General features: G+C 45.1%; 1 protein-coding gene and 1 non-coding gene across 6 annotated transcripts in view; both read left to right on the top strand.

The window, feature by feature from the left end:
* TBC1D30 (TBC1 domain family member 30) overlaps positions 1–26,102 on the top strand; it is a 956,754-nt gene that overhangs the window by 777,292 nt on the left and 153,360 nt on the right. For 4 of the 5 annotated variants that reach the window (XM_069629762.1, XM_069629764.1, XM_069629765.1 and 1 more), the window contains one exon: positions 6,908–7,047. In XM_069629762.1, coding sequence (XP_069485863.1) covers positions 6,908–7,047 — 140 coding nt within the window. The remainder of the gene's footprint in view (positions 1–6,907; positions 7,048–26,102) is intronic. The other variant, XM_069629763.1, reaches the window with a different exon arrangement.
* Positions 18,950–19,111, top strand: LOC138514778 (U1 spliceosomal RNA). The gene has a single exon (XR_011281932.1). It is a non-coding gene; the product is annotated as a U1 spliceosomal RNA (small nuclear RNA).

The following is a 26,102-nucleotide window of genomic DNA, read 5'->3' as shown; positions in this document are numbered from 1 at the left end:
TGTTTTGCCTTTTTTGCCTTGTATTAAACTGCCATCTTGGAACTGCTCCTTCCTCGTGTGCTTTGCCTCGCTCAGAGTGTGCTCCGCCTTTTATCCGTGTGGGAAAGTGTAATGGAAGTCATGTGTGTGTAATTGTCAGTAATTGTTCAATGTAGTGAGCTGGGAAAGCGTTTTTCAATTTTCTTGCTTGTAAGTTATTCTACTGAGAACTAGTAGTTATAAATTATGAGTGGGGTGCAGACCCACGATTCTGTGCCTCTGTACTGGCACGCCAATTGTAAAGATGAGTGAAAAGACCTAGGCTGTATAGCCTTCGGTGTGGGTTGCACACCCTATCATCCACTATGTGGTTGAATTGTTAGTATTAACATTTGTATGGTGGTTGGATAGATTCCATGGTAATTCAAATAATAAGTTATATGCAGCAATCCGGTTACTTATGTGATTTAATTGCTCGAAGAGTAACGCAGATGCTAATCTTGCCAATGCATCTCGGACATCAATTGTCCTTCATCAGGGTCTATAGATCTCATCTGATACATATCAATAATGTACGGTTATTCATAAACCTAGTATAAACAGTTGGTGAACACATACAGTGATATTATGTACCACGCAATATCATAGCATCATTATCATCTTCCCCCGTTTTTAAATGAAATAGAGGTCAAAATAAAACAGCGGGCCACGTAATTTACACAACATTGAAAACATATAAGAGAATGAGAGAACATAAAAACACATGTAAAACGATATATCATTATTCAGGTCTCTGAATAATTTTGCAGTCATGCCATAAGGCCATTTATTTAGCTATGCATTCATGTACTCATGCTTCTTATCACCATCTCCTATTGTTTTGAGGAAACCTCACTTGGCTCAAGCGGCAATGTGTGCCTTTTATTTGGAAACCGTGTGGCTCTCATGTATCTTTTGAGTGTAGATACCTGTTAGAAACCGATAAGCCTGTGCGTGAAAGGTTCATGCTTAACTGCTACCGAAGTCTAAATAACGTGCATGTTCCTGAAAACACTCATGCTTAGTGATAGCCACGTTTGCTGGGCTGTTCATATGTCAATGATAATCACCTGACCTGCGTTGGATTCGGAGTGTTTTATGGATACTTTTATTTCACAGCTTGTCTCTACTTCGCCTCGTACAGCGTTTTGAATATCGGATGATTCACTGTTCACTCCGTATCCCCTTCAACCGGGCTCGGATCCCCTTGTGTTTTGCCGTTTTTTGCTTGTATTAAACTGCCATCTTGGAACTGCTGCTTCCTTGTGTGCTTTGCCTCGCTCAGAGTATGCTCTCGTGCTCTGCCTTTTATCCGTGTGTGGAAGTGTAACAGAAGTTAAGTGTGTGTAATGGTCATTAATTGCCTGCCCATTGTATTGGGACATGTATCGGGTGTTAGTCTGTTTTCTCTGAGTGTGCTGTCTTTGAGAAAGTGTTTGTATTGGGAAAAGAGGGGATTGATTTCCTAAGTATCCTACTTGTTAGGATGCAGTCAATGTGTTACAGGGAAGGGGATACTGCGTCTCGCCATCCATTGTCCCACTCCCCGAAGACCTCTCACCCTGGTGATCGTCCCACACTGGTCCACCCCCAGAAACTGGATCCAAAAACGAAAGCCATTTCCTGGCCACTGGAGACTAGGGGGTGAGAAACCCTTCCCCTATGGGATGTAGCCGTTTCTCACAGTAGTCACTACGTCAAGTAATATTTATTTTTAGCAGAATGCTAGTGAGGTTGTAACTGCACTTGAACAGGGCATTATGTTAAGTAGATCAAATGTACTTCCCCTCATAGACGTCATGGTATCATACAGTCCTGCTACTAGTGGTTTACCTCTGTGTACATACCAATGGATGTGCTAGTCATCACAACTTGAAACAAGAGCCATTTTGTTTTGTTTAAATGACTACAAAAGAGTACCCTCTGTCAGTTTGACTAGACTACTTCATCTGAACAACATAGACTTTAAAACAACTTCAAAGTTGTCAATATAGGAACCATGCATCTTCTGACAAAGTAACCCTTTCAAATTCTTCAGCTTCCAGGAACATATTCTGCCTTGCGTGCAAGTTGTATCTTCTGCCTCTGACTCCTAACTATAGGAGTCATTGCATCCAGCTAATCACTAAGTTCAATCAGAGGATGTTTCATTTAAAACAATATTCCTATAGAACTGCAAGCTATCCCCTCTAATCAATACCCCTCAGGCCAAGCCAACTCCAGTACTGCCACCTACCTTCTCGGTCATCCGACCCATGAAGCGTGTGTCAGTTGAAGCTTTTGCTGGCACTTTCTATCGCCCTCCGCCTCCTCTGGCTGACTCACATCCTGACACAGCCCTTTCCATGCTTCGCTCTTCTATGTCTGATACTCTTGATTTTTATGCTAGGCAAAGTTTGTATGCAGTACGCCTTGGGACCACTGCACACAACTAGGACTACAGGTGTAAACAAAACCAACGTTTGGTATAAGTCTGTACTGCAAAGTTTTGGTAGTGGAGCTGAGCAGCCAGGCTAATCTCAAGAGGATAAGGTGAGCAGTAATGATGTTACACAGAGGTCTACAATCGCAAGTGTTCCAATAAACTCTTAGACTCAAGGTTTCTTTGATAAATACTTATTAACTTATTTATCTGTCAGTTATAAAACATTCATAAGAAGGAGGCAATTATATACCACACCAAAATACACTTCAACACTATTTCAGAAATACTTTTCAAGAGGAGTAAAAGGCAAAGATTATTAGAACATGAAAGGTTACAGTTATTCTTACAGTGCAGATATTTAGAATTCATCAGAAGTCAATTCAATTCAACAGGATAGTCCAAAGTCAATGGGCTAAAGTCTTGGATAGGATAAAGCAGTTCTGGTAGATAAACGGTAAAGTCTCTGCAAAAGTTCTTAGGAATAGTTTGTAGCAAGAAAATCATATGTTGGGTCACAAGCTGATTAGGCAAGTGAGTTGGTAAAGTTTCAAGCACTTTCACCGCGAGAGGTAAGTACTCTGTCTGATTTTACAGTACCTTTACAAATGAAGAAAAAGATGGAGCTGATGACCTCTGTTCCTGGAAGTTCATGTAGATCGCGCTGTTCCTGGGCCTCAGTTGTGGGGACAAGGAGGAGGAAGGCGGGGGACTCCTGCACTGAGACTGGTCAAAAAGCTGGCAACTGGCAAATCTTCAATTCCGGTAGCTGTGGTTAAGCACACAAGCTGGTGGTCCCTCTTCCTGGTTATTCGGTTTTCCTGCAGCACTCTGAGGAAAATACAACCAGCTCTGAGATTGGTATCTAGGTGGCTTAGTGTCGAGTTGATTGGTCCCACCAACTCAAAGGGAGAAGTCCTTTCAGGGCTTCTCTGTCGAGATGAACTTGGGGATTCGGACCTGCAGCAGGGCTTCACTGGGCAAACCAACTGTCCAGGAGTTGCAGCAGCCGTCCTCTTCCAGCTCGTATTCGGTTCTTTTTGTTCCAGTGGTCGACTCTGCCTTCCAAACCAAGAGACTCTCCTTTTTATTCAGTTCTCTCCCATTCATTCCAGCCCAGCAGGGTGGCTGTCCTTGCCGGACAGTCAGCCGGCCAATCATCACAGAGTGCATTTGGGTCTCCTAGGAGAATAAGCACAGGGAGTTTCAGGCACCTCCCTCACTTCCTGCCCACCCCAGACACTCGGGCGCAAGAGGCGGTCTTCACGCCTGAAGCCTGCCAAAGGCGAAGGAGCAAAGGGACCAAACCTAGTTTGGTGCACAAAAACAAACACTAGAAGGACCTTTCCAAAAGGAAATGGCGAAAAAAGAAGACTGGGTCCCCTTTAAACCAAGGAGGCTAGACTCCATCTTGAAAAACATGGCTCCCACGATTTAACGCTACCTGTGTTCGCGGTTGGGAAAAATCATGGTAGTTTGTTGTAAAACCACTGCCACCAGCCATTCTGAGAGGAAAGGGTAGCATTTGACTGCTACATGAGTATCTAGACACAGGGGATACTAAGTAACCCCTCCCACACTCTATTGTAAAATAGGGTGTGCTGGGTCTAGGAATTTTAAAAAAACTAGCAAAGTCAATTTCACTTTACTTACTCTGGGAAACAGTAGTTCATCCCAGAGAAGGTATTTAAACCTTGGAAAAGCCTAAAACGGTTTCCATGTGCCACTGCACTGAGGGTGCTGTGTGACACACATGAAAAGATGATGCCTCCATAACCAAAGAAAATAAACACAGAAAACAGAATTAAACATTTCAAAGTCCCAAAGTTTAGCAAAAGAGCTAGAGGGCTCTAAGTTGGGAGGAATTGGCACATTTATGAGAATTCTCCTGAACAGTTCTTGCCCCTGTCATGAGGATCTGCTTGAAGTCCAAAGCCAAGTGCAACTCCTGGTATGACTCTGACCTCGTCACCCTTAAAAGCTAGTGCAGAGTGGCTGAGAGGAAATGGCTAGCTTCTTGTACATCCTCTGACAAACTGGCCTGCCGCCTGTTCCAAAGACAATACCGGCTCTCTCTCTGCACTAAGAAGAGAGCCCACATCCAAGCCTGCTTCTCTGCGGCATCTAACAACTCGGCCAAACTCTTTAAAATCTGCAAGGAGCTGGCCAATCCTGCTGCAGTCTCTACCTCTCCTGTCCCCTCCCAGGCCCTCTGCACGGCCCTGGCTTCTCATTTAATCGCTAAAACCCAGGACATCCTGTCCACACTCCCATCCTCTCCTCCTCCCTCTATTCTCTCCTCTGGCCCCCCTGTGGCCACCTCTCCTCTCTTCCTTTCCGATGTTCTCCCCTAACAAGGTTTCTAGACAAGTCCGGTCTATGAAAGCCTAGTCAAAACCGGTTCTTCCCTGTTCTTCCAAAAACATCAAGGACCACATTTACGCCCTTGCTCCTGCCCTGGCTGACTTCTGCAACAACTCTTCCCCCCCCCTGAAGCACTCTCTTGTGCACCCTCTTCTCAAGAAACCGTCAGCCGACGCCTCCTGCCTGGCTAACTATCGCCCCAACTCCATCACTCCTTTCCTGGACAAGCTCCTGTAAAAGCTGGTCATCTCCCAGCTTAATCTTCACACTGAATCTGTTGGTTGTCTCCATGACCCTCAGTCTGGCGTCAGAGCAGCCAGAACCACGGAAACTGCTCTCCTGAACATCCGCGAAGATCTGCTCTCTAACCTTGATTCTAATCTACCGTCTGTCCTCATCTTACTCGATCTCTCTTCTGCCTTTGACATGGCCAAACATGCCATCCTGCTCAGTCGTCTCCATGATAACCTGGGTATCACCGATCAGGCCCTGGCCTGGCTGACCTCCTTCCTCTCTGATCGACCCTCCTAGGTCCAACTTGGGTCCTTCCTTTCCTCCATCTCTCCTTACATGTGGTGTTCCCCAGGGGTCTAACCTCTCCATGGCTGTACAACCAATACCTGGCACCTCTCGCCCACCGCATTGCCGCTCTCTGCTCCACCTTTCAGTGCTATGCGGATGACGCTCAGCTTGTTTTCAGGTTGCCCTCTGCCACCTCGTCTCCATCCCTCATCTCTGACTGTCTGCTATCCGGGAGTGGAGTGCCGCAAACGATCCCTACCTTAATGCCAGTAAGACATAGATTCTCCTCATTACCTGCACCCGCCTTTCCTGTTACTCTCTGGCCGGCCTCCATTGGCTCTCTTCCTGCTCCCACATGTGAGGCTAAGAACCTCGGGGTCATCTTCGACTCCACACCCTCCTTTTCTCCTCACATCTCTGACATCTCTAATAAGTCAAACTACCAACTGCACCTCCTTAGAGGTATTCTTCCTTTCTTCTCCTTCCACCAGAAGCTCACTGTCTCTAGAACTCTGGTTCTCTATAGGGCTGGACTACTGCAACAGCCTCTTTATTAATCTGGCTGCTTCTACTCTACGCTCTCTGCAACTCACCCAGAACAGGACTGCGTGACTTGTCTCTGTCCTCAAGCCCAGGGATCGTATCTCTCCAGCACTGAAATCTCTGCATTGGCTCCCAGTTCAAGAGCCTGTGCATTGTCCACAAGGCCTTCTGGGTCCTCAATACCTCCAACTCTCTCTTCGTAAATGCATTCCTACTCGAGCTCTTCACTCCTCCACCTCCAACTTCCTCAGGGTCAGTCGCTTCTCCAAGCAATGAGTTGCTGGTAGATCTTTCTTCGGCTGGGGCCTCCCTCTGGAACAGCCTCCCTGCTGAAACTTAAGAACCATCTCCTGTTCCGTAAGCACCTCAAGACCTTCCTCTTTGCTTCTGCCTTCTCTCTTGCTTTCACCTGCTGATCTCCTGTCTGATATTGCACTGGTCATCTGGCTACCCTCTGATTTCGGGCCCATGTCCCTGCCCGCCCAGTTGCACACCCGCACTGCCTCCCGGCAACCCTTGCACTTGGGTCTGTACTGTAACACTACAGTCCCCCTACCTGCACTTTTGGACACCTGCTGTCTGCACTTAAACTTGGACCTGCTACCTGCTGGCCACACTTCTCGTTATTGTTTTGATCCCATGTACAGCACTGACCCCTCCTCTTTCCCCAGGCACTTTTCTCTCTCCCCCCCCGTGCGCTTGTGCAATCGCAATGTCACTTGGCCTAATAAGATCATTGTCTCTGTCTGTTCCTCCTTCCTTGCCTCGTCGCGCCTTGACACACTTGTGTATAGGCACGTTACAAATGCCATATCATATCATATTCTCATTAATCATTGAACCCACATTTATTTTTGATATGGCTCTGCACTTTTTGTCTATGTTCCCTATGTGTCAAATAATTTTTAAATTGTACACCAAATGGTCATCCCCTGCATGGCATTTATTGTAGTTTATCAGAAATTGCATTACCATTTTGGCTAATTTTGTTTGTCCGCAGTAATTTCAGTTTAAATCCTATGCATTTTTCTTTTGTAGTAGACTGGGAAAAGCCAGAGATAGCGATGAGGAAAATGACTTGGATGACGAAGATGTTATAGCTAATGCTGTTGGCTGCCTTGGACCATTCAGTGGACTTCTAGCACCAGAACTGCAAAAATACCAGAAACAAATCAAAGGTGATACTACTTCATCTAACAGAGTGATTACTTTTGCATATTATGTACAGGATTATGTCTAATGTGATGGGTGGTTGAGCATGTTAGATTTAACCATTGTAAATGACAATAGGTGTGTGTCTCTTTTGAATACATTCGTTATTTAAGGGAAATACCAGTGGCTTCATTTGTTGTACTTGCTCATGAGTCACCCATAATATACATATATATATGTATATATATATCCAAAATAAGGAGGAAAGGCGGGCCGCACTCCCGCAGGCACAGCAGCAATTGCAGCAGACTCCAAAACACAGACAAAAAGCAAGGAAACACCGTGTTGAAAAACGGAAATATTTTAATGTTTCCATAGAAATAAAAGGATTGTACAAAAAAATAATGGTACAATCAGCAACCACACAAAGACACACAGAGGCAGGACACCATGGTACACGACCTGTACACAACGCATTTCGCGCTCCACCAAGCGCTTGATCACGTAGCAAAGGGGGAGGAATGGACTATAGTCCTATTACTATGTTGATTAGCTCGTGGGTCCATGGCTAAAGAAGAAAAATGCTGGCGGCCATTATAGAGTGTGGTAAAATGCGTGCATGAATAGGAAAACAGGAAAGTGATGCATAGTCACAATGGACAATTGGATCATACCTATACAAATATATATGAATATATAAGTGTAACGGAAATATGACATGAAGATAATACTGCAAATGTTAACACATTTTTCAATTTGGAATTAAAGCCCCAGTGGCAAAAAGAATGAGCATGAAAGCGCAGTCAGAGTGGATAAACATACATGCAGTCAAATATAAATAGCAATACCTGCAAAGCAATAATTCATGCACGCACAATATTAATCAATAGAACCACACTGCTGTACAGTGACTGCAGATAAAACCAGGAGTGCAGCGCTGACGCCTTGCAGTCGGGAAGTGCTGGGCATGCCTGTGAGGGATATAAACACTGGCATAGATGACATGTATACCGCCAGCCAAGGAGTACAACGGACGAGCATGAAAGTTGCATACCGGCTGTGTGTAGGGACAATGGTCCAAAAGGACTAAAGTGCATAGTGCATACAGAGGGTCAGGCTCATAATAGAGAGGGGAATAATAATATTAACCCCACGTTACAGACTCTACTAAAACATTGCATCAATAAAGCTAAAAGGTAAATGCAAAATTGAAACCAGTTAAGAAACCCAAAATAATGACTCTGCAATGTGGTAATGGAGTGGAAGCAAACCGCATCATCAGCAAAGTAAGGAATGATGGCACCTACACATTTCATCAACAACACTTCCAAAATTCAACAATGGTAATAGCTCTCATAATCGAATCAGTGAATAGGTAAAATGTACTTGTAAATGGAAATAAATGAGATACAGGCTAAACAAGTGCGAAATAAAAAGGCATCCGAATATTAAAACGGCCTCATGATGTTAAAGCCAAGGTAAAGTGCAAGTGCATCCATGGCTGTGCCTTTCAGCAAGTATTAAGGTACACATACATCGGCAGTGGCATGGCAGTAATGAGAAATGGCCTCAAGATGACATGGCCATAATAAAGTGCAAGTGCAACAGCAGCTAGAGCTTAAAGCAATTAATAAGGTGCAATTGGAGGCAAATGCCAAATAGGCAATTACAGAGCCCACCTAGCTAACTGCCAGTATGACTGTACCTTTATCCACGCATTAAGGCACCAGTATATTGGCAACTACAAATAGTAGATATGGCCTCATGGTCGCATGGCCATATTAAAGTGCAAGTGCATAAGCAACTAGAACAAGACACAAAACACAAATGTAAATATTAGGAAAACCAAAATAACAATTAAAATGCACTTGTAACAATGTACAGCCCATAATCACAAATCATTGCACAGATTGTAAAATTTGAAGCTAAAATAAGAACTAACCATCTGAATACAGCAAGGCAACAACAGTACACCAGACCGCAGCAATGGAAGGACCCCGAGTTAAAACCAATTAGAAGGAAAGAATTTGATGATGATGATGTAGACCTCCCCATAGGTACTAAAGTGAACAGCCAAAGTATAAAAAAATCCAAATTAAGATTCAAGTAAAAAGGAAAGAAATTATCTCCAGAACATAAGACAAAAAGAAAAAAAGAAAAACATCCAAAAACAGCAAATCAACGTCCGAAATGGACATAAAATCAGAGAATAATCGGAAAAAAAAGGCCTAAGGAAAGAGACAGAGCAGTAACAGAGTGGCGAGGAAGGCAAGAATTCAAATTAAGTGCCCAGAAAGGTATATAATTCCTCGTCAACATTGTGGCCCTTTGGATACTTGGTATCAAAATCTAGAATGAATCTAGTTTCAAGTTGTCTTAATTTTATGACATGGTCCCCACCGCTCGGATGAGCAGGTACATGTGCCACTCCAAAAAAAAGTTAATAATTTCACATCATTGTCGTGGTCTTGTTTAAAATGTTTAGCCATGGGGTACGCTGGATCAGAGTTCTTAATGGCTCTGAGATGTTGTAGGATTCTCAGCTTCAGTTTGCACGTAGTACTCCCAATGTACTGTCTCATGCAAGGGCATGAGAGGACATATACGACAAAGGTGGTGTCACAGTTAATGGAATACTTGATCTTTTGATTAATTTTGGTGACAGGATGAATAAAAGATTTGAGCACAGTGGCATGGGCACATGCTTTGCATTTCATGCATTTTGTAAACCTCATTGAAGAGGTTGAGAGCCATGTCATAGAAGATACCTTTTTCTCTACCGGAGACAAAAAACTGGATACAAGTTTGTCTCTGAGAGAGGGGGACACGTTTGTACGTCATAGTGGGACGATTGGACAAAACAGAACCGAGATCACTATCTAAGGTGAGGACGCGCCAATGTTTCTCAACAAATTTCCAAATGTAGTTAGAGGCAGCATCAAATGAGATGATAAATCTAGGGTCATCATTATTGGCGATTTTGGGCTTGGTATTGTACAATAAAAAAATATATATATTACATTACTAAGGTATGTTTTCGTACTCCGCTGATGCAATTTATTAGTGTTATGTTGCCCTCTGCTGTCCAAATGTCAGAGTGCAGCGACTTCAACAACAGCTATCATTTCTTCAAACAGAATAGCACGGTTCTACTTCTCTTCACACAGGGCACAGCGGTTACAATGTCAATTAACAGTTAATTACCGCATCAACGTTTCAGTCACTAAAGAGCAAAATGTTGTAGGGTGAATGCCTCCTCACAAGCTAAAACTGGAAGGAGGTTCTGTAATTATGCAACTACACAATCTTATGCCATCACGGGGACTGTGCAACGGAGCAAGGTTGGTGATTACATGTCTACAAAGACACATCATAGAGGCCTGTGTGATCGATGGAACTTAGATACTGTTCTTATACTGTGCATGCCTCTCATTCTATCTGATACATTTAGCCTTTTCAATGAGCATTAATAAGTCACAGGGACCTATGCGCCTTTCCTTGAGCGATCAGGGTAATTTTGATATTTAAGAAGGGGGGATAGAAGTGACCCTATGAATTACTGATCGACATTGACCTTTAAGATATGCTTGAAAGGCGTATGTTACCCCGTTAACAGCTCGTTTGAAAGTAATTCATTAATAAGTGCATTCTTTTAAATTATTGCTGTTTGATATGTGGCAGACTTCATGTTACCTGCCAAATGTCAGTGAGTATATGTAAAGAACATCTTGCAGATGGTGTATTCGTCCTGCGTGTGGCCTTCGTGGCCCAGCAGTCTATGTGTAACAGAGAATGTGGTCATGTGGCATTTCAGGGAAGCCTTGATACAAGCAAATATACCTACTTCACCTTGGAGCTATACAGAAGTGCTGCAGGGAGGCAGGGGTGATGTAATGAAGTGGCATCAGTTTACTGGAGCCTAACTCCAAAGTAACATGGCAGGATGAGGAAACTTGTTCAACTTTGTCCACAATCGCTTAAATTCCCCATTCTCCAGGTATCCGATGCATCTGACTCCTTGCAGATATTTTGAGCGGTGCAATGGAGTAGCAATTGTATAAACCACACGAATATGCAGAATAAGATGCATACCTCATCAATGTGCCAAACCAGAAGCTGAAAACGAATTATAGCTGCATAACCAGCCAATGTACATAAATTTAGAAATGCACACACTCTCTATCTAGCTCTCTCTTTCCCTCTTTCTCGCTCTCCCGGGCCTTCTCTGTCTGTCTATTCCTCTCTGTCTCTTCCTCTCTGTCTCTCTTCCTCTCTCTGCCTCTCTGTCGGTCTCTGCCTCTCTGTCGGTCTCTGCCTCTCTGTCGGTCTCTGCCTCTCTGTCGGTCTCTGCCTCTCTGTCGGTCTCTGCCTCTCTGGCGGTCTCTGCCTCTCTGGCGGTCTCTGCCTCTCTGTCGGTCTCTGCCTCTCTGTCGGTCTCTGCCTCTCTGTCGGTCTCTGCCTCTCTGTCGGTCTCTGCCTCTCTGTCGGTCTCTGCCTCTCTGTCGGTCTCTGGGTCTCGGCCGGCCTATGGGTCTCTGTCTCTGGGTCTATAGGTCTGTCTCTGTCTATCGGTCTCTGTGTCTCTGCCTCTCGGTCTCTGTGTCTCTGCCTCTCGGTCTCTGTCTCTGCCTCTCGGTCTCTGTCTCTGCCTCTCTGCCTCTCGGTCTATGGGTCTCGGTCTCTGCCTCTCGGTCTATGGGTCTCGGTCTCTGCCTCTCGGTCTATGGGTCTCGGTCTCTGCCTCTCGGTCTCTGCCTCTCGGTCTCTGCCTCTCGGTCTCTGCCTCTCTGCCTCTCTGTCTCTGCCTCTCTGTCTCTGGGTCTCTCGGTCTCTGGGTCTCTCGGTCTCTGGGTCTCTCGGTCTCTGGGTCTCTCGGTCTCTGGGTCTCTGTCTCTGGGTCTCTGTCTCTGGGTCTCTGTCTCTGGGTCTCTGTCTCTGGGTCTCTCTCTGTCTGTGTGTCTCTCTCTCTCTCTTTCTTTCTGCTCGTTAAAACTGTAAAACGAACATGTAGATCCTTCAACATCTTCACAGGTATTCTAAGATGGCAGACATCCTCTGCTTTAACTTCTCCCCAAAACCTCCAGAAGGACTTCATGAGGAAACAAGGAACTGAAAACCATGATCAGCAGGTAGGAAGGGCATCTTCAGCCATAAAGGGGAAAGACTGGAGTCAATTGTTTTCTCTGTTTTGGTCATATAAGTATGACTTTCTTTCAAGGCACTCCATATAGATTATGCATGTATGAGGACCTAAGCGTTCAACCCATTTAGTGATCAGAGAGACTAGATTCATCAGCATACAGTAAACTGTGCAGAAAGCGGAGGTAGATGCCCAATTGGCTTCTAACACTGCCCTTACTCTCATCCCACAAGAAACGTTCTGCTTTCAACCTTTTTCAAGGAATGAGCCAATGCTGCCTATTTCATAATCTCCCTGATCCCAGGTGATATCACAATAGAGGACCCGGGTCTCTAGGACTCAGTGAAGCTGGCAAAGTGTATCCACTTATTGTCATTTCCGTTCTGTTTAAGTAATATTGCTGGGACAAACCACACACAAAAGGGGTTTCTGAAGCAAAAAGGGAAATAAGCTGATGTTTGTTTCAGGATCCATGTGAAAACAAACCGGTCTTTCAGGAAATGGTCAGGTTTGCCCCAGCTCCATCAACATTCGAAATGGTAAAAGCTCCATCATGATTGCCAGCTTACCAAGAGGCATATGGAGAAAAAAAAATCCAGAGCCCATTGTTGCATATATTTCAGAACCAGGTGCCAGGCCCAACAAGGTGACCTGAATCTGATAATGGGATATTGATGCACACAGGATCTATCTACTGGCTTGTAACCTGTTGGGATGGCAAATCAGTAATTAATAGTCCATTGTGACAACCATTCCAAGAAGGAGCTAAAAAAACAAGAAAGTTTGAAACATTTCTCAAGGCAGTGCAATGTGGTTTCAGGTGTCTTCCATTTCAAGTGGGAAAAATACAAATTTCGAATGGATTGTGTCCTCCCACCTATTACTCATCTTTTGATATATTCGTCACCAGCTTGAGCTGCTTCGGAAAAAAAAAAATTTCTGCAGAGGGCACTGTGTCGATGCGGTCGGCTTGATGTCCCTCGAGGGCCTCTGTCTCGATGTGGACATCATCACTGGTACATATAGCACACACAGCGCCCGTTAGCTTCAGTTCTGTTCCGCGATGGCTAACGCTTCGAGATAATTACAGCACACTTCGGTTCCAGTTAGAACAGTGCCATACTTTAAAAAACATTGGCCTTGCCATCGACACCATCAACCCTGAAGACTGGTTTAAAAAAATGCTATGATTGCGGCACCAAGATGTTGCTCGGGGAATCTCGTCGAGTGTGCCTGTGGTGTCTTGGTGTGGAGCAGGAAACCGCTAACTGTCACCATCTACCTCCTTTTCTGGTTCTTCTCCTGAGAGACCAAAATCTTGCCCTACCAAATCGTCGACTCTTGCTGAATGGCTGGCAGGCATTCAGACAGAACTTTTGAACGTTTTCGAGAAGGAGGCCTCGACCCCCTCGAAAGAGAAGACCAAAGGCTATGCTCCTGTCGTGCCCTTGAAGGCTGACGAGGAAAGGGCTAAGACAAAATCCTGCACATCTTCAAGCCTGGGATTCAGGCCAGAAACCCCACGAGAGCTTATCGAGTTGGCGATCAAGCCCCTTGAGGGCTTCGATAAAGTCTTCAAAACCGTCGAAGCCATTGATACCGAAACCGTCACCTTTGCCCACTAAACCAGCTATTGTCACTAAGGAGGTTGAAAAATCATTCAAACCTTTACATAGGAAGGATTTCTTCAAGTTTTTGTCTTCAATCTATGAAGAACATGAACCATCGGACCCAGATATCCCTCCTTTTTGTTTAGAGTTCAGTATGCCTAATGTGCCAGAAGGCCTGATCTCAGAGTAGAGGCTTCAAGTTTTGTATGAAAACCTTCAATAAGCTAGTGGCATTGACGGGTCACCAGAACTTGAATTTGGCTAACTGGACCGGCAGCACATGCAGATGCCCCCTACAGACATCTTATGTCTAGGGTAATTGAATTTGTAGGATGGGGAAGGCCTGCTCCTCTATTCAAGCAAGGTGACCTGACCGATATCCTTTATAAGGGTCCTCAGAAGGATCCAGTATTTCCTTTCCATATTGCCCTGAAAAAAATGGTAAAAGCAAACTGGGCGACACCCGGGTCAAGTCAAGTGGTGAATAAGAACACCACCAGAAAGTACAGGCCGTCCAGTAGCGATCCTGACTATTTGTCTAAACATCCTACGCCAGAAAGCCTGGTAGTTCAGACTGCCACTTCTACCTCTAAACAATCGGGATATCGAGCATTCCGCCAGACAGGGATGATAAACATTTCAATACTTGGACAAGGAAAGTATTTTCTGCCCGGGAGCATGGCTCTTAAACCTGCAAATGCCACTTGTGTCCTAGCTAAATTTACGTTCACCCTGTGGGACTGTATAACCATGGCAGCTGAGCATATTCCCGAAGAGGAAGAAAGAGACGGCTTCCTGAACATTGTAAGAGACAGAAAGGAGGCTATGTGTGAGTTGCTTCAGTCAGGACTGGACTCTGCTGACAGTATTGGCAGAGCCATGGCAGCGAGCACAGTGATACGCAGGTTTGCGTGGTTGAAGTTGGGGTTTGCACCGGATATGCAGACCAGGCTCCTAAATATGCCCTTTGACGGCACCCAGCTGTTTGGCAGCAAGGCTGACGAAAGCCTAGAAAATCTGCACACCTCAAAGGCGACAGCCAAATCCCTTGGTGCTATCACACAGCCACATCCATCTCACCCCAGTGGATCATCTTGGAGGGGTAGGTCCTTTTGTTTCTATCCCTCAGTTGGAAGAGTGAGAGGATTGGCAAGTAAAAGGGGCCAAAGAAGATTCCCTTATGGTGGACAAGGGAGGGGTGCCAAGTCTGCCCAAGCAACGGCTTCTTTACCATCACCCCCCGCTTCAGCCGCCTCAAAACCTCTCGGAGGCCTTATCCCACAAGACCCTGTTGGGAAGCAGACTCTCACAGCATCTGCAAGAATGGTGAAGTATTACTTCAGATGCGTGGGCATTGAAAACAGTAGCCCAGGTGTACTGCCTCCCCTTTTTAAGAAGGCCTCAGGATCATCCACCGGGGAGCCACTCGTTCAAAGTTCCGGATTCGTTCCTTATGCCTGAAATTCTGAGCCTGCTAGAGAAAGGTGCTATAGAACCAGTACCTGTAACCGAGAGGAACAAAGGGTGGTATTCTATTTATTTCCTAATCCCCAAAAAGGATAGCAAATTGAGACCCATCTTAGACTTGAGTTACTTGAACAAGTTCAAGAAGTTCAAGATGGTCACACTTTCTCAGATCCTTCAGGCCCTCCAGCTCAGTACTGGATGGTGTCAATAGATCTTCAGGATGCTTACTTTCATGTGCCAACCCATCACGCGCACAAAGTACCTGAGGTTCGCCATTGGCTGTTCTCATTATCAGTTGCGAGTTCTGCCATTCAGGCTGACCTCCACCCCGAGGATTTTCTCCAAGTTGATGGCAGTGGTGGCAGCAAGTCTCAGGAGATGGGGGATTTATGTCTTCCCCTACCTGGATGATTGGCTGATCAGGGCCCATTCTCCATCTCAGCATAACCTGCTACTCTTTCCACAGACTGGGCTTCCCCCTCAATTATAAGATGTCCCACATGATACCATCTCAAAGACTCCAATACATTGGAGCAGTACTGGATGCATCCTTGGGAAAAGCCTTGCCACCTGAGATGAGGGCTCAACACATTCTGCAGATGGTCCCTCCAATGGGCTCTCAGGATGCAGTGGTCTCAATTCCCAGGCAAAATGTCAGACCTACTTCAGGTTCCGATCAGGGTCGCAACAGGATCTCCTGTGGTGGGCCTGCAAGGACAACATTCTGAAGCGGGAACCTTTTTGGCAACCATGGCCCACGCCAACGATCTGACAGTCCGTGGTCGTTAGTCCCCATCGGAGTCCATACTACACATCGACTTTTTGGAGCTGAGCGAAATCAGACTAGCGCTCAAGGGCTTTGTGCCCTCTGTACTGGGAAAGAATGTCCTGATAATGACAGACAACACAGTGGCCATTTACTGCCTCAACAAGAGAGGAGGCCTAGGTTCACTACCACTGTGCAGAGAAGCGATGCAGCTCTGGTTCTGGGCAATACAAGAAGGAATCTCCATATCGGCAGTTCACCTAGAACAAGGTTGTCCAACGTACGGCCCGCGGGCCACAATGCGGCCCGCCAAGCCATTTTATGTGGCCCGCCAGGCCGTATGTTGGACAATGCTCGAGTGTGTGTAAAAAAAAAAAAAAAAAAAAAAAAAAAATTTTTTTTTTTTTTTTTTTTTAAATGTGCCTGTGCGCAAAACTACTCTGTGCTCTATTCGGGACACATAAAAGAACAAGACAAATGTGTGTTTAGACATAAAAAGAGAATACATGTCCTAGACTCTAGGACATGTATTCTCTTTTTATGTCTAAACACACAAAAGACTACCATTGAATGTAAGTGCATAAATTAAGGATCAGAACGGCACTATCCATATAGGAATGGGTTACTAGCAGGATTGCTAATTCAGTTTGAAATCTTTCGATAGGCCTTGGTTGTACAGATTCACTTCGGATCCTTCTGTTAAACAGCTACGTTTGTTTCTTAACATTTTAGTACAAAAATATTATATATTTGACATTTTCCGTGTTTTTTCTCATTGTATTTAAATATTTTATATAAAGTTTTTAACAAAGCACATACCGAGCCAATCCTCATGAAAGTGTTCTACAACATAGTCAAATAACATCAAATCTGAAGCACCATACAAAATATAATTAGCCATGTTAACTAATGGCAAACAGATGTGTCTACCTCATGAGAAAGCATTTAATCTAAAAAGCAGGAGAGTAGCGCCTGATCCCCCTCTCCCTCCCCAAAAATCTGAACCCTAGCAGCTCAACTAGACTCCCTTGAAGCCAGGCATCTGTCTTGAAATGCATTATGGCTTCTAAAGGAAAACAACGGACCTCTCGCCAAACGATTGTAAAATGGCGCCCCCTTTGCTCGCGGTCTTTTGGAGAGTTTCCATCAAAGATGCTAAGGGGAGCTTGCGTTCGTCAATCAGGAGGCCGATCAGAGAATCCACCCTGCTGTCCCTATGCCTCCATACTACAACATGTTTACGTTACTGCCATTGCTACTCATTTAGTTTTCTTCACTATCCGAATAACAAAACTACTAAAAACAGTACAACAGGCTTTATTCTCTAGTACAGGGGATGACCAGGTACAGCAGAAATACTAACAATGGTATGCTGAACCAAAGTAAAAGAATGTAAAACCACGTTTCTAAAAAAAATATATTACCTTTTACTCTAATAACAAAAATGTACACAAATAATAAAATACTACTGGTGCACCCCTGTAAGGGAAAACCCAGGGAACGAAGACTTGAAAATAGAGGGGCACTACAGGTTTGTAGACCGAGGTGCACAGGCAAAGATTTCAGCAGCAAACCTTATGACAATGGCTTTAAAAAGGTAGAGACGGGTGGCTTAAAAGTGAACAGGGTTATTTAAGGTGTACATAAGCAACAGGGCCATTTCAAAAACCTTTTGTTCTTTTCACTCGTGGCTCAACACTATCGGGAGACGGTGACAGAGCTTTGGGTTGGGGAACTGGGTGACTGTGTCCAACGCATGGTGTGGTTCAGCACGCAGCAGTGGCAAGTAACACAAATAAACTTGGGCAGGGCCAGGCAGGCGAGGTCTGGGTCAACGTAGCTCACAAGCATTTTGATGAGCACTGTGCCTTAACTTCTGGGCTGCTGGGAGACCCTGTCCAGAGTCTCTAGAGGCAAGGTGGGTCCTTTGTTCTGCACTTCCATGCCAGGAAGTTCACCAGAGAGCACCTGCAGTGAGCAGGATCCTGGTTTCAGAGTTCATGCAGCAGGTGTGGCCTTGGTCCTCACAGCAGCTTCACACCAAATATGCACCTGGCATGGTTGGGGACAATAGCTTTCCTCTGCGGCAAAAAAATGTTTTGTCGAAATTGCCATTCGCCAAAAGTGGGCAATAGCAAATAATCTACACACTCAAGAACAACCTTTCAAAAAATGCTCTCCAGAAATGTATAGAAAGGAAACAAAATCCAAATCCAAATCAATGGGAACCAAAGTTTTCGTTTGTTAGTGGATTGAGTTTGTTCACAAAATGGATCGGAGTACACTTCGAATAGTTGCTGCAGCTCTGGAGAAAATACGAGTGGTATGATAGGTTATTTATAAGGCGCTTAATACCCATGCAGCAGTGATCCCAATCATAAAAGTGAAACAGGCAAGCTCAACAGGTATAACTTATTTTCACTCTTTTGGTAGCGCAGTCTGAGGGCAGCCTATACTTGCCTTTGGCGCTGTGCAGGCTCGGCTGACACAACACGGCATATGGTTACGGCAAAGATGTCAAAGCTTCAGCATTGTCATTGAGCAGAACTCTGAGACTCAGGGGTGGTGGAGCGTCGAGGTCCAGGATGATTATGATGGTGTGAATGGGGCCAGCGCTGAGCAGCTACACTCAGGAGGGCCATGGGCCCGTGTGGGGCTGACAGGCCAGTGGGCAGACTGCAACAGGCCTGCTCAAGCCATCCTGCTATTTATACAAATCTCGGGCCGAGCAGCACCTGATGGGAGAAAGGAACTGTGCTACAATCTGCTCTTCTGCTGGGCTCTGCCTGCTGGAGCTTCCCCCTACACGCGGGACAGGCAGCTCTGCAGACGCTCAGAGCTTCCGGGGATTGGGGGGTTGGGGCTGGGTCAGGGCCTGCCTTCTCACCCTCGCTTAGCGGGGCTTCCCAGAACTGACCCAACCCCTGCCCTCTTGCATGCAACTCATACTTAGCTGGCAGGGGAGAATGTGATCTCAAGGGCAGATCTCCCAGGGTGAGGCTTACCCATTGCACATCGGATTTGCTGACCCCTGCTATGTTCCCAAATGCGGGATACACGACTGCATTATTTCTGGTAGTGGGGGACTGCGTTCGCGCTCTCCCCCCCAATTTATTGGTGAAAGAAAAGGTAAAGTGTGCACTAGGCCTGCTAGGTTGCATACTTTTAGATTGTGCTCACATTGCGTTTCTTCAATTAGGTTCACCTTTGGGTGATCGCTTTTCCACATTTTATCTGTTGAATTGAATTATGCTTCTTTCATCACCACAGAAGTAATGTGTATTACAGAGATAAGCTGCCATATGTATTGGGCACACTGCACATGCTCAGGCAGCATCAATCATGCTTTGAACAGGACAATGCTGGCCTACATTGGGAACAGCCAGCATAGACATGTTGCTACAGAGGCATATTTTGGGTACAACCAGCATGACAATGTGTTACATCAGTGACAGTGCTGTCTTACACTGTGGACACATTGATCATTAAAATGTGTTGTGTTGTAAAATGTTCTTTTCTGCTGTTGGTGACATGGAATTTTCATGTTCCCCTTTTAGAACTGATTGTACACTTATGGCTTTTTGGTCACCTTTTCTGCTGTAAAATGCACCATTTCAACCCCATATTTGAAAAAAAATTCTTGGGGGGGAACCCCCCCAAACCCTCCCTAGAACCTTGTAGCTCCCTCGCTACGCTCGGTCGCCCCCACTATTTCAGAAAAATATTAACACATAGACACTGAAAGAAATCACATGCAAAAAACCTTTGATCACTGCCTATGACACCAAAAGCTATCCTTGGGACTGCATGGCTATCACTGCCTGTGATGCTATTGTGCCAAAGGTCACACAATATCGCTTTTTAATATACTGCTTTGGGTGAGGTTGTTGACTTTTGGCTCGCCGGCCCTCTGGGTGACACAAAGTTAATGCTTCGGCCCCACATTCAAAAAGGTTGGACAAGCCTGACCTAGAAGAAGAAAACACGGTGGCGGACGCTCTGAGCAGGCAGAGCACAATCTCCCACGAGTGGCAACTAGCTCGGGAAGTCCTTCAAGAGATCTTCATCCTTTGAGGAACCCTGCAAGTGGATCTGTTTACGACCAGTGTGAACTGGAAGTGTGAAATGTTCTGCTCCAGGGAAGTTCCCCCAAGAGGAGCTGTAGGGGACACCTTCGTAGTGAACTGGGAGTTTCCACTCCTGTACAAGTTTCTTCCAGTCCCCGTCATTCCTCACATGATCAGGAGGTTGAGAAAGTTCTGGAAATCCATGATCCTAATTGCTCCGGATTGGGCCAGGAGGACGTGGTACCAGACCTTCTGGACATGTCCATCTGCCCTCCAATACGCCTTTCACAAAGAGAGGACATTCTCTCGCGAGAGGAGGGTCGGGTTCTCCATCCACAGGTGAAGACACTCAACCTTCATGCATGTTTTTTTAAGCAGTTGAGCTATAAGGATTGGGACCTCCTGGATGACAAAATGGAGATTTCGCTATCGGCCAGAAGACGAGCGACAAAATCCTTGTACCGCTGCCATTGGAACAAATTCTGCAGCTGGTGCAGGGAAAAGGATGCAGACCCTTCTCTCTGCACTACACCTATGGTGTGGTCTTTTCTGTTACATTTGGCAAATCTGGGGTTCCAGATTGGGACAATTAAAGGATATTTGGCAACGCCTTCAATCTTCAAGCACACGTCCAAGGAGGTATCATACCTTAAAATGCAGTTAGTCATACAATTTCTAAAGGGACTCACCAACGTGTTCCCTCCATCTCAATTTCAAGTTCTGATTTGGGACCTCAAACTTGTTCTAAAATTCCTTATGTGTGCTCCTTTTGAGCCACTTCATTCGTGTCCATTAAGATTGTAGACCTTTAAGACCATCCTTTTAGTTGCGTTCACATCAGCCTGCAGGGTGAGCGAACTACAGACCTTACCATGTAAGCCTCCATAAACTACTTTTTTTAAGGATAAGGTAGTTGTTAAAGTCAAGCCAACTTGCCATCCTTACAAAGATGAGGAAAGGCTGCATAGACTTGATCCAAGACGAGTTAAGTCAGGATGACCAACATTTTGTTGGGTGCACGGGTCACAAGTTGGGACTTGCAGTCACAAAACAAACTCTGTCTAGATGGATCATACTGGGCGTTATAGCACCAAAATAAAATACATAAAATGCTGAATGTGCTTTTTCTGCGCATTTGGCATGAAAGAAAATGAGGAAGCCCAAAATATTAAATTTTGCAAGAACACAGTGGAGGTATGTGGACAATTGTGCTGGCCACAACTGTTTCCAATGCTACAGACGTTCGTTGCTGAGTGATTTGTGATGGCATCCTTCATTAATGAAAATGGAGGATAGATGCACAGAAGCCCTACCAATCCTGGAGAAAGGTGTCTGTCATTGTAGCCTCCAAATCCTGTTCCAGTTATTTACAGTTGGGTTGGCCTTGGCGGGTGTTGGAGATTAGGGTTATGAGATGGACTATAGCTCTCCCTGAAGACTTATATATAAATTAGGAATTTGAAGAGGAAGCAGCGTTGCCTAGAGAGCCATCCCATGTAAATGTGTTGGGAAGATGAAAGAGAGGAGTGTGGGATGTTGTGGAGAGAACAAGTTGCTCGGGAGGATAGCTTAGGGGCAACATGCTTGCCTTGGAAGCAAGACGACACAGAGCAACACAGGTGTGATCCCTGGGTCCGCGCTTAGAAACCTCTGGGTATTAAGCACGTTATAAATAACCCATCATATCATATTAAAGTTACCTATTATTATTGAGTGGATCAAAGGAGTAGAGCAAGAGGATACAGCAGAGGGCACAGCAGACTGCTGAGTACAAATTAAGTTTTTTTCTCGAGTAGTAATTTAGTATGGATCCTTGTGATCTACCTAGCCAATAAGCATTTATCTTCCAGTTCATTTAACTGCATTGGCTTGATATGCCACATCAAATCACAATTTGTCTTTTTGAAGGGTGCCTGCCAGTAATGTTTATATGAAGAGGAGTATAAGAATTAAAGCACAACTAGCCAGACAGCTGCTCATGGTGATCGTAATGCAGTCCTTCTCAGGCTCCTACTTCTGAGCATTTTACATTAAAAGTCACCTTCTTAATTGCTGTTAAGATGGATTTTCAGAATCCTCCCTGTGGACAGATTGAGAGGCCTCTCTAATCTGATGAGCAGGGTCAATCTACTAGTCAAACTCTATATGGGTAGTGTGATTGAACTGCAAGGCTTGGACCTAGGAGGGCATGAGAGTGGTGAATGCTTTGGTTAAGCAAGCACAGAGCACCCTTTATAATAAAAGTTATGCAGAATGTATAAAAATTAATATTTATTCTGGATATATATATATATTTCACCTTGGTGTGCTCTGCTAAGAACACCAACACTTCATGTTTAACCGCGGTTAGAAACACTTCAGTGTACTGCAAGTGTAGTAAAGCAAGTGAATGAACAAATAGAAGCAAGTAAGTAAACTAATGGGTTGAGAAGAAAGAGGTTAGGAAACGCCATACAAAACATTATGAATAAGGTTCAAACCTTATAAAGTTCTTCCAGGAGGCTAGCACAAGTGTTGGCGTGAGCCAACATGTCATTTTAAGTGTTTCAAAGTTCAAGAAAAACAAGCGTCTTTAAAAGACCCTCTCCCAATAAACCACCTTTGGGGATACCCGGGGGAGGATAGCACACTAAAACATGACTGTTCAGGGCTAGGCAAGGGAGAGATGGGGCTAGATTTTCATGCCCATAGAAACCTATGGAGATGGGGGTGGCCGAAACAGGTATATTTATACACTGCCTGTACTCCAATTCACTCAGAGATCACAGTAGAAGTTCATAAAATCGCTGTGCCTTCTGTATTCATGCTTTAGTTTAATTGGAGGGAGCTCGGAGGTCACAGGTGCAGATGTCTCTTCAGGCGGCCTGTTCTTGGTCTAGCCCTGATGGACCAGGTTCTAGATTCTGAACACTAAGAACACACTGAATTCGGGACCACCATTCCGACGAGGACCTCCCGGGACTCCCAGGATGCAATGTAGGCGGCGAACAGTGGGGTCCCCTTGAACAAAATGCCAGAGACTACCCTTCTGGTGAAAACAGATAGACTGCGGGAGTGCTCCTTTTATCCAAGATCCGGGCTGGAGTTGCCCCAGATGCCCAATGGTAAGGCTCTACACCATTTAAACTGACATGGGCTGTCCAATCCTGGACAGCTTCTGGCCACTGCAGCTGCCAAACGCAACAAACACGCTTGACAGTGATTTGGACTGGGTCCTGTAAGGAACGCATGGTGGCAATAGTAAGACACACAAGTAACCACAGTTCCAGGGTGTTTATTAAACTTTCACAAGGGTGTGATGAACGCCTATCTAAACCTAAATCTACAGATGGGAGCAAGCTACGACCATCAAATCATAATAAGGCAGTCCTAGTGGAGCCTTGTCAAATAAAAAGGGCCTATCAAAAAAACCTATTGCCAATCCTTAACACTAATTTACATGTGGGGTAATGTATCACAAATGATATGTCAGGATGCTCGGGCTGTTGGCCTCCCTTCCCCACGTTTTCAGCACGGGGCAAGATGGGATACTTGAGCAAAGCACACACTTTGGCTTCTGCGGCACGAGCATACAGTTCACTTTTCCATAAATCTGACCCTTCAGTGTCCAGGCCTCTTTACCTCTTGCAAGTCTCTTAACTCAAAAGGGCTGGCTGTACAAAACAAATATTATTTTCCTTGCATTGGTATCCACCGGTACGGTGTCCCTCTTCCGGGCTCAGATCCCTTTCTTGGCAATATCACAGAATTCTTTCTCTGGTGACTCACAGTCCAGCCTGGATCCTCCTCAGCCGGGATCAGATGCTTTTAACATCAATTATTCCCCCTCAGCCGGGCTCTGACCAATGTCCATGCACTTTACACGATCGAAGACTTTCAAATTTACACAGGGGTTTATCTTGATCCATTGTATGACCACTTCAATCTCAATCCTCCTTTTCAACATAAAGCATCGGTTGTATACATAATAAAGACTTTCGAATGAGCACCCACGTGGGTCCGGCCCACACTGTATATAGTATCTTTGTTTGACCTTCCAACAGTTCAATCAGTATGGACAGCTTTCAATTATATTTGCATCGATCATCGCAAATGCCTTTCACACAGTTCTCTTTATACAAAGTTGCTGCTTGCAACCTTGGTTCGAAACACAAGCTGGTTTGATATCCGTCTTTCTGACTCACTGGCTGTGCTGTCTTTTCTGATGCCGCTTTATTGTGGGAGCGAAGGACAGAAGCACGGCAGCAATCGCTCCTCCCTGTCTGGGTTATCGACGCAGGAGAGCCCCGGGTACCTCCGACACACAGTACAGGTTTGATCAGCCTTCGTTCCTGGTCTTCAGTTTCTTACTTTCCAAGGTTCACGAAAGTAACGGTCTTTAGAATTCAAGGGTACTTCCCTTCTTGCGACCCTCTCTGCCGTCTTTCTCCTTGTATTAAACTGCCATCTTGGAACTGCTGTCTCCTCGTGTGTTTTGCCTCACTCAGAGTGTGCTTGGGTGCTCCGCCTGTTATCCGTGTGGGGAAGTTTAATGGTGTGTGTAATGATCCGTAATTGCCTGATCTTGCCTGACCGATATCGGGTAATAATGTCCCCATACATAACGTCACTGGGAAAAGCCATTGGCGACATTATATATGGTTACATTATGCATGGGAACGGGTTACGACTTTTTTGTCAGACATTTTTGCTGGGTCATTACTACATGGAACAGCCTGACCATGGTGTTGATACAGGTCAGGTATACAGCTCTGGTGTTAGTCCGTTTTCGCTCACGGTGGGCTGTCTGTGAGAAAGTGTTCGTGTTGGGAAAGGGGAGGGGTTGATTTCCTAGGTATCCTACCTGGTAGGATGGGGAAAAAGTGTTAGAAGAAAGGGGATACCGTGTGTCACCCTTCAGCATCCCATTTCCACTCCCCAAAGACTCCTCATCCAGGTGATCCTCCCGCACTGGTCCACCCCCAGAACTGGATCCAAAAGCGATGGCTGTGTCCTGGCCACCTGGATAACAGATCCCCAGGGACTAGCCTGTGAGACAACAGCAGGTTTCTCACAGTCCAAACAAACCCAGCTCCTAACATCTGGCCACACAAAGACTGGCACTTTGCTGAAGCTTTCTCCAGCAAAGGGATTACCGTTTATGGAAAGTCTGGCTACTGCAGGGCAAGAAGAACGTGAAAAGAGAAGATGGCCAATGGACAGGTGGAAATCTTGTGGTACAGCCTTTTTAGAGTATGCTACTCCATTTGGCATTAAGCTGTAAAATGCAAAAGTGCACAAGACTATAAAAAGAAAACGCTATAAAGTGTTCCTACTGCACATCACAGAAGGTGATGTTTGCAGGAAAAATCAGCAAATAACTTTTGAGTGCTCCTGCACTATTAGCCATAGAGACTGATCAATGCCCCCAAAGCAGAGTAGCTTAGTAAGATAAGTGGAGCAAAACGACTCCGCTTACCTTCAGAAGTCTGGAAAGGTTCAAAACAATAGCAGAAAGAAGAGAGTCTCTGATGTCTTATGGAGGGAAAGAAACAGAAAGTAAAATCTTCACTAATAATTGCAATACCTTAAATATGCAGAGGATGTGAGTTGCAGGTGTCGTCATTGAATTAACCTATCCCATTTATCCATAGAGAGAAGATTGTGTATAGACCCCAGTTTCTCTTCCACAGTAATTTCTAAACTTCATGTTAACCAAAGCATTGAACTTCCAGTGGTCTTTAAATATCCACAGGAGAAAACATACTATAGGTGTTTGGTAAAGGTATTTTTATCACGCACCGTCACCACCAGAGTGGTCCCCAGGCACTGTGGCAGATCTGAAAAGGAGGGTGTGGGGGGAAAAAAGGGGAATAGTGTGGAGGTTAGTAGGGTGTAGTGGGAAAAGGAACCTGACAGTTGTGATTTCCTGTTGGCAGCTTCAGTTCGGTTTGCACTGTTCGCTGAGCTTAAGCGCGGTGCGACTTCCCTTGTGCTGATGTGAGGGATTGTGTTGCTAGTCTTTTGTTGCAGTGTGGTGAAGTATGTGTGT

The sequence above is a fragment of the Ambystoma mexicanum genome, chromosome 12, assembly GCF_040938575.1.
Source record: "Ambystoma mexicanum isolate Mex_15411 chromosome 12, UKY_AmexF1_1, whole genome shotgun sequence".
Classification (NCBI taxonomy): Eukaryota; Metazoa; Chordata; class Amphibia; order Caudata; family Ambystomatidae; genus Ambystoma; species Ambystoma mexicanum.
Note: the sequence above shows the minus strand (reverse complement) of the source record. Positions and strands in the feature narration are given on the sequence as shown.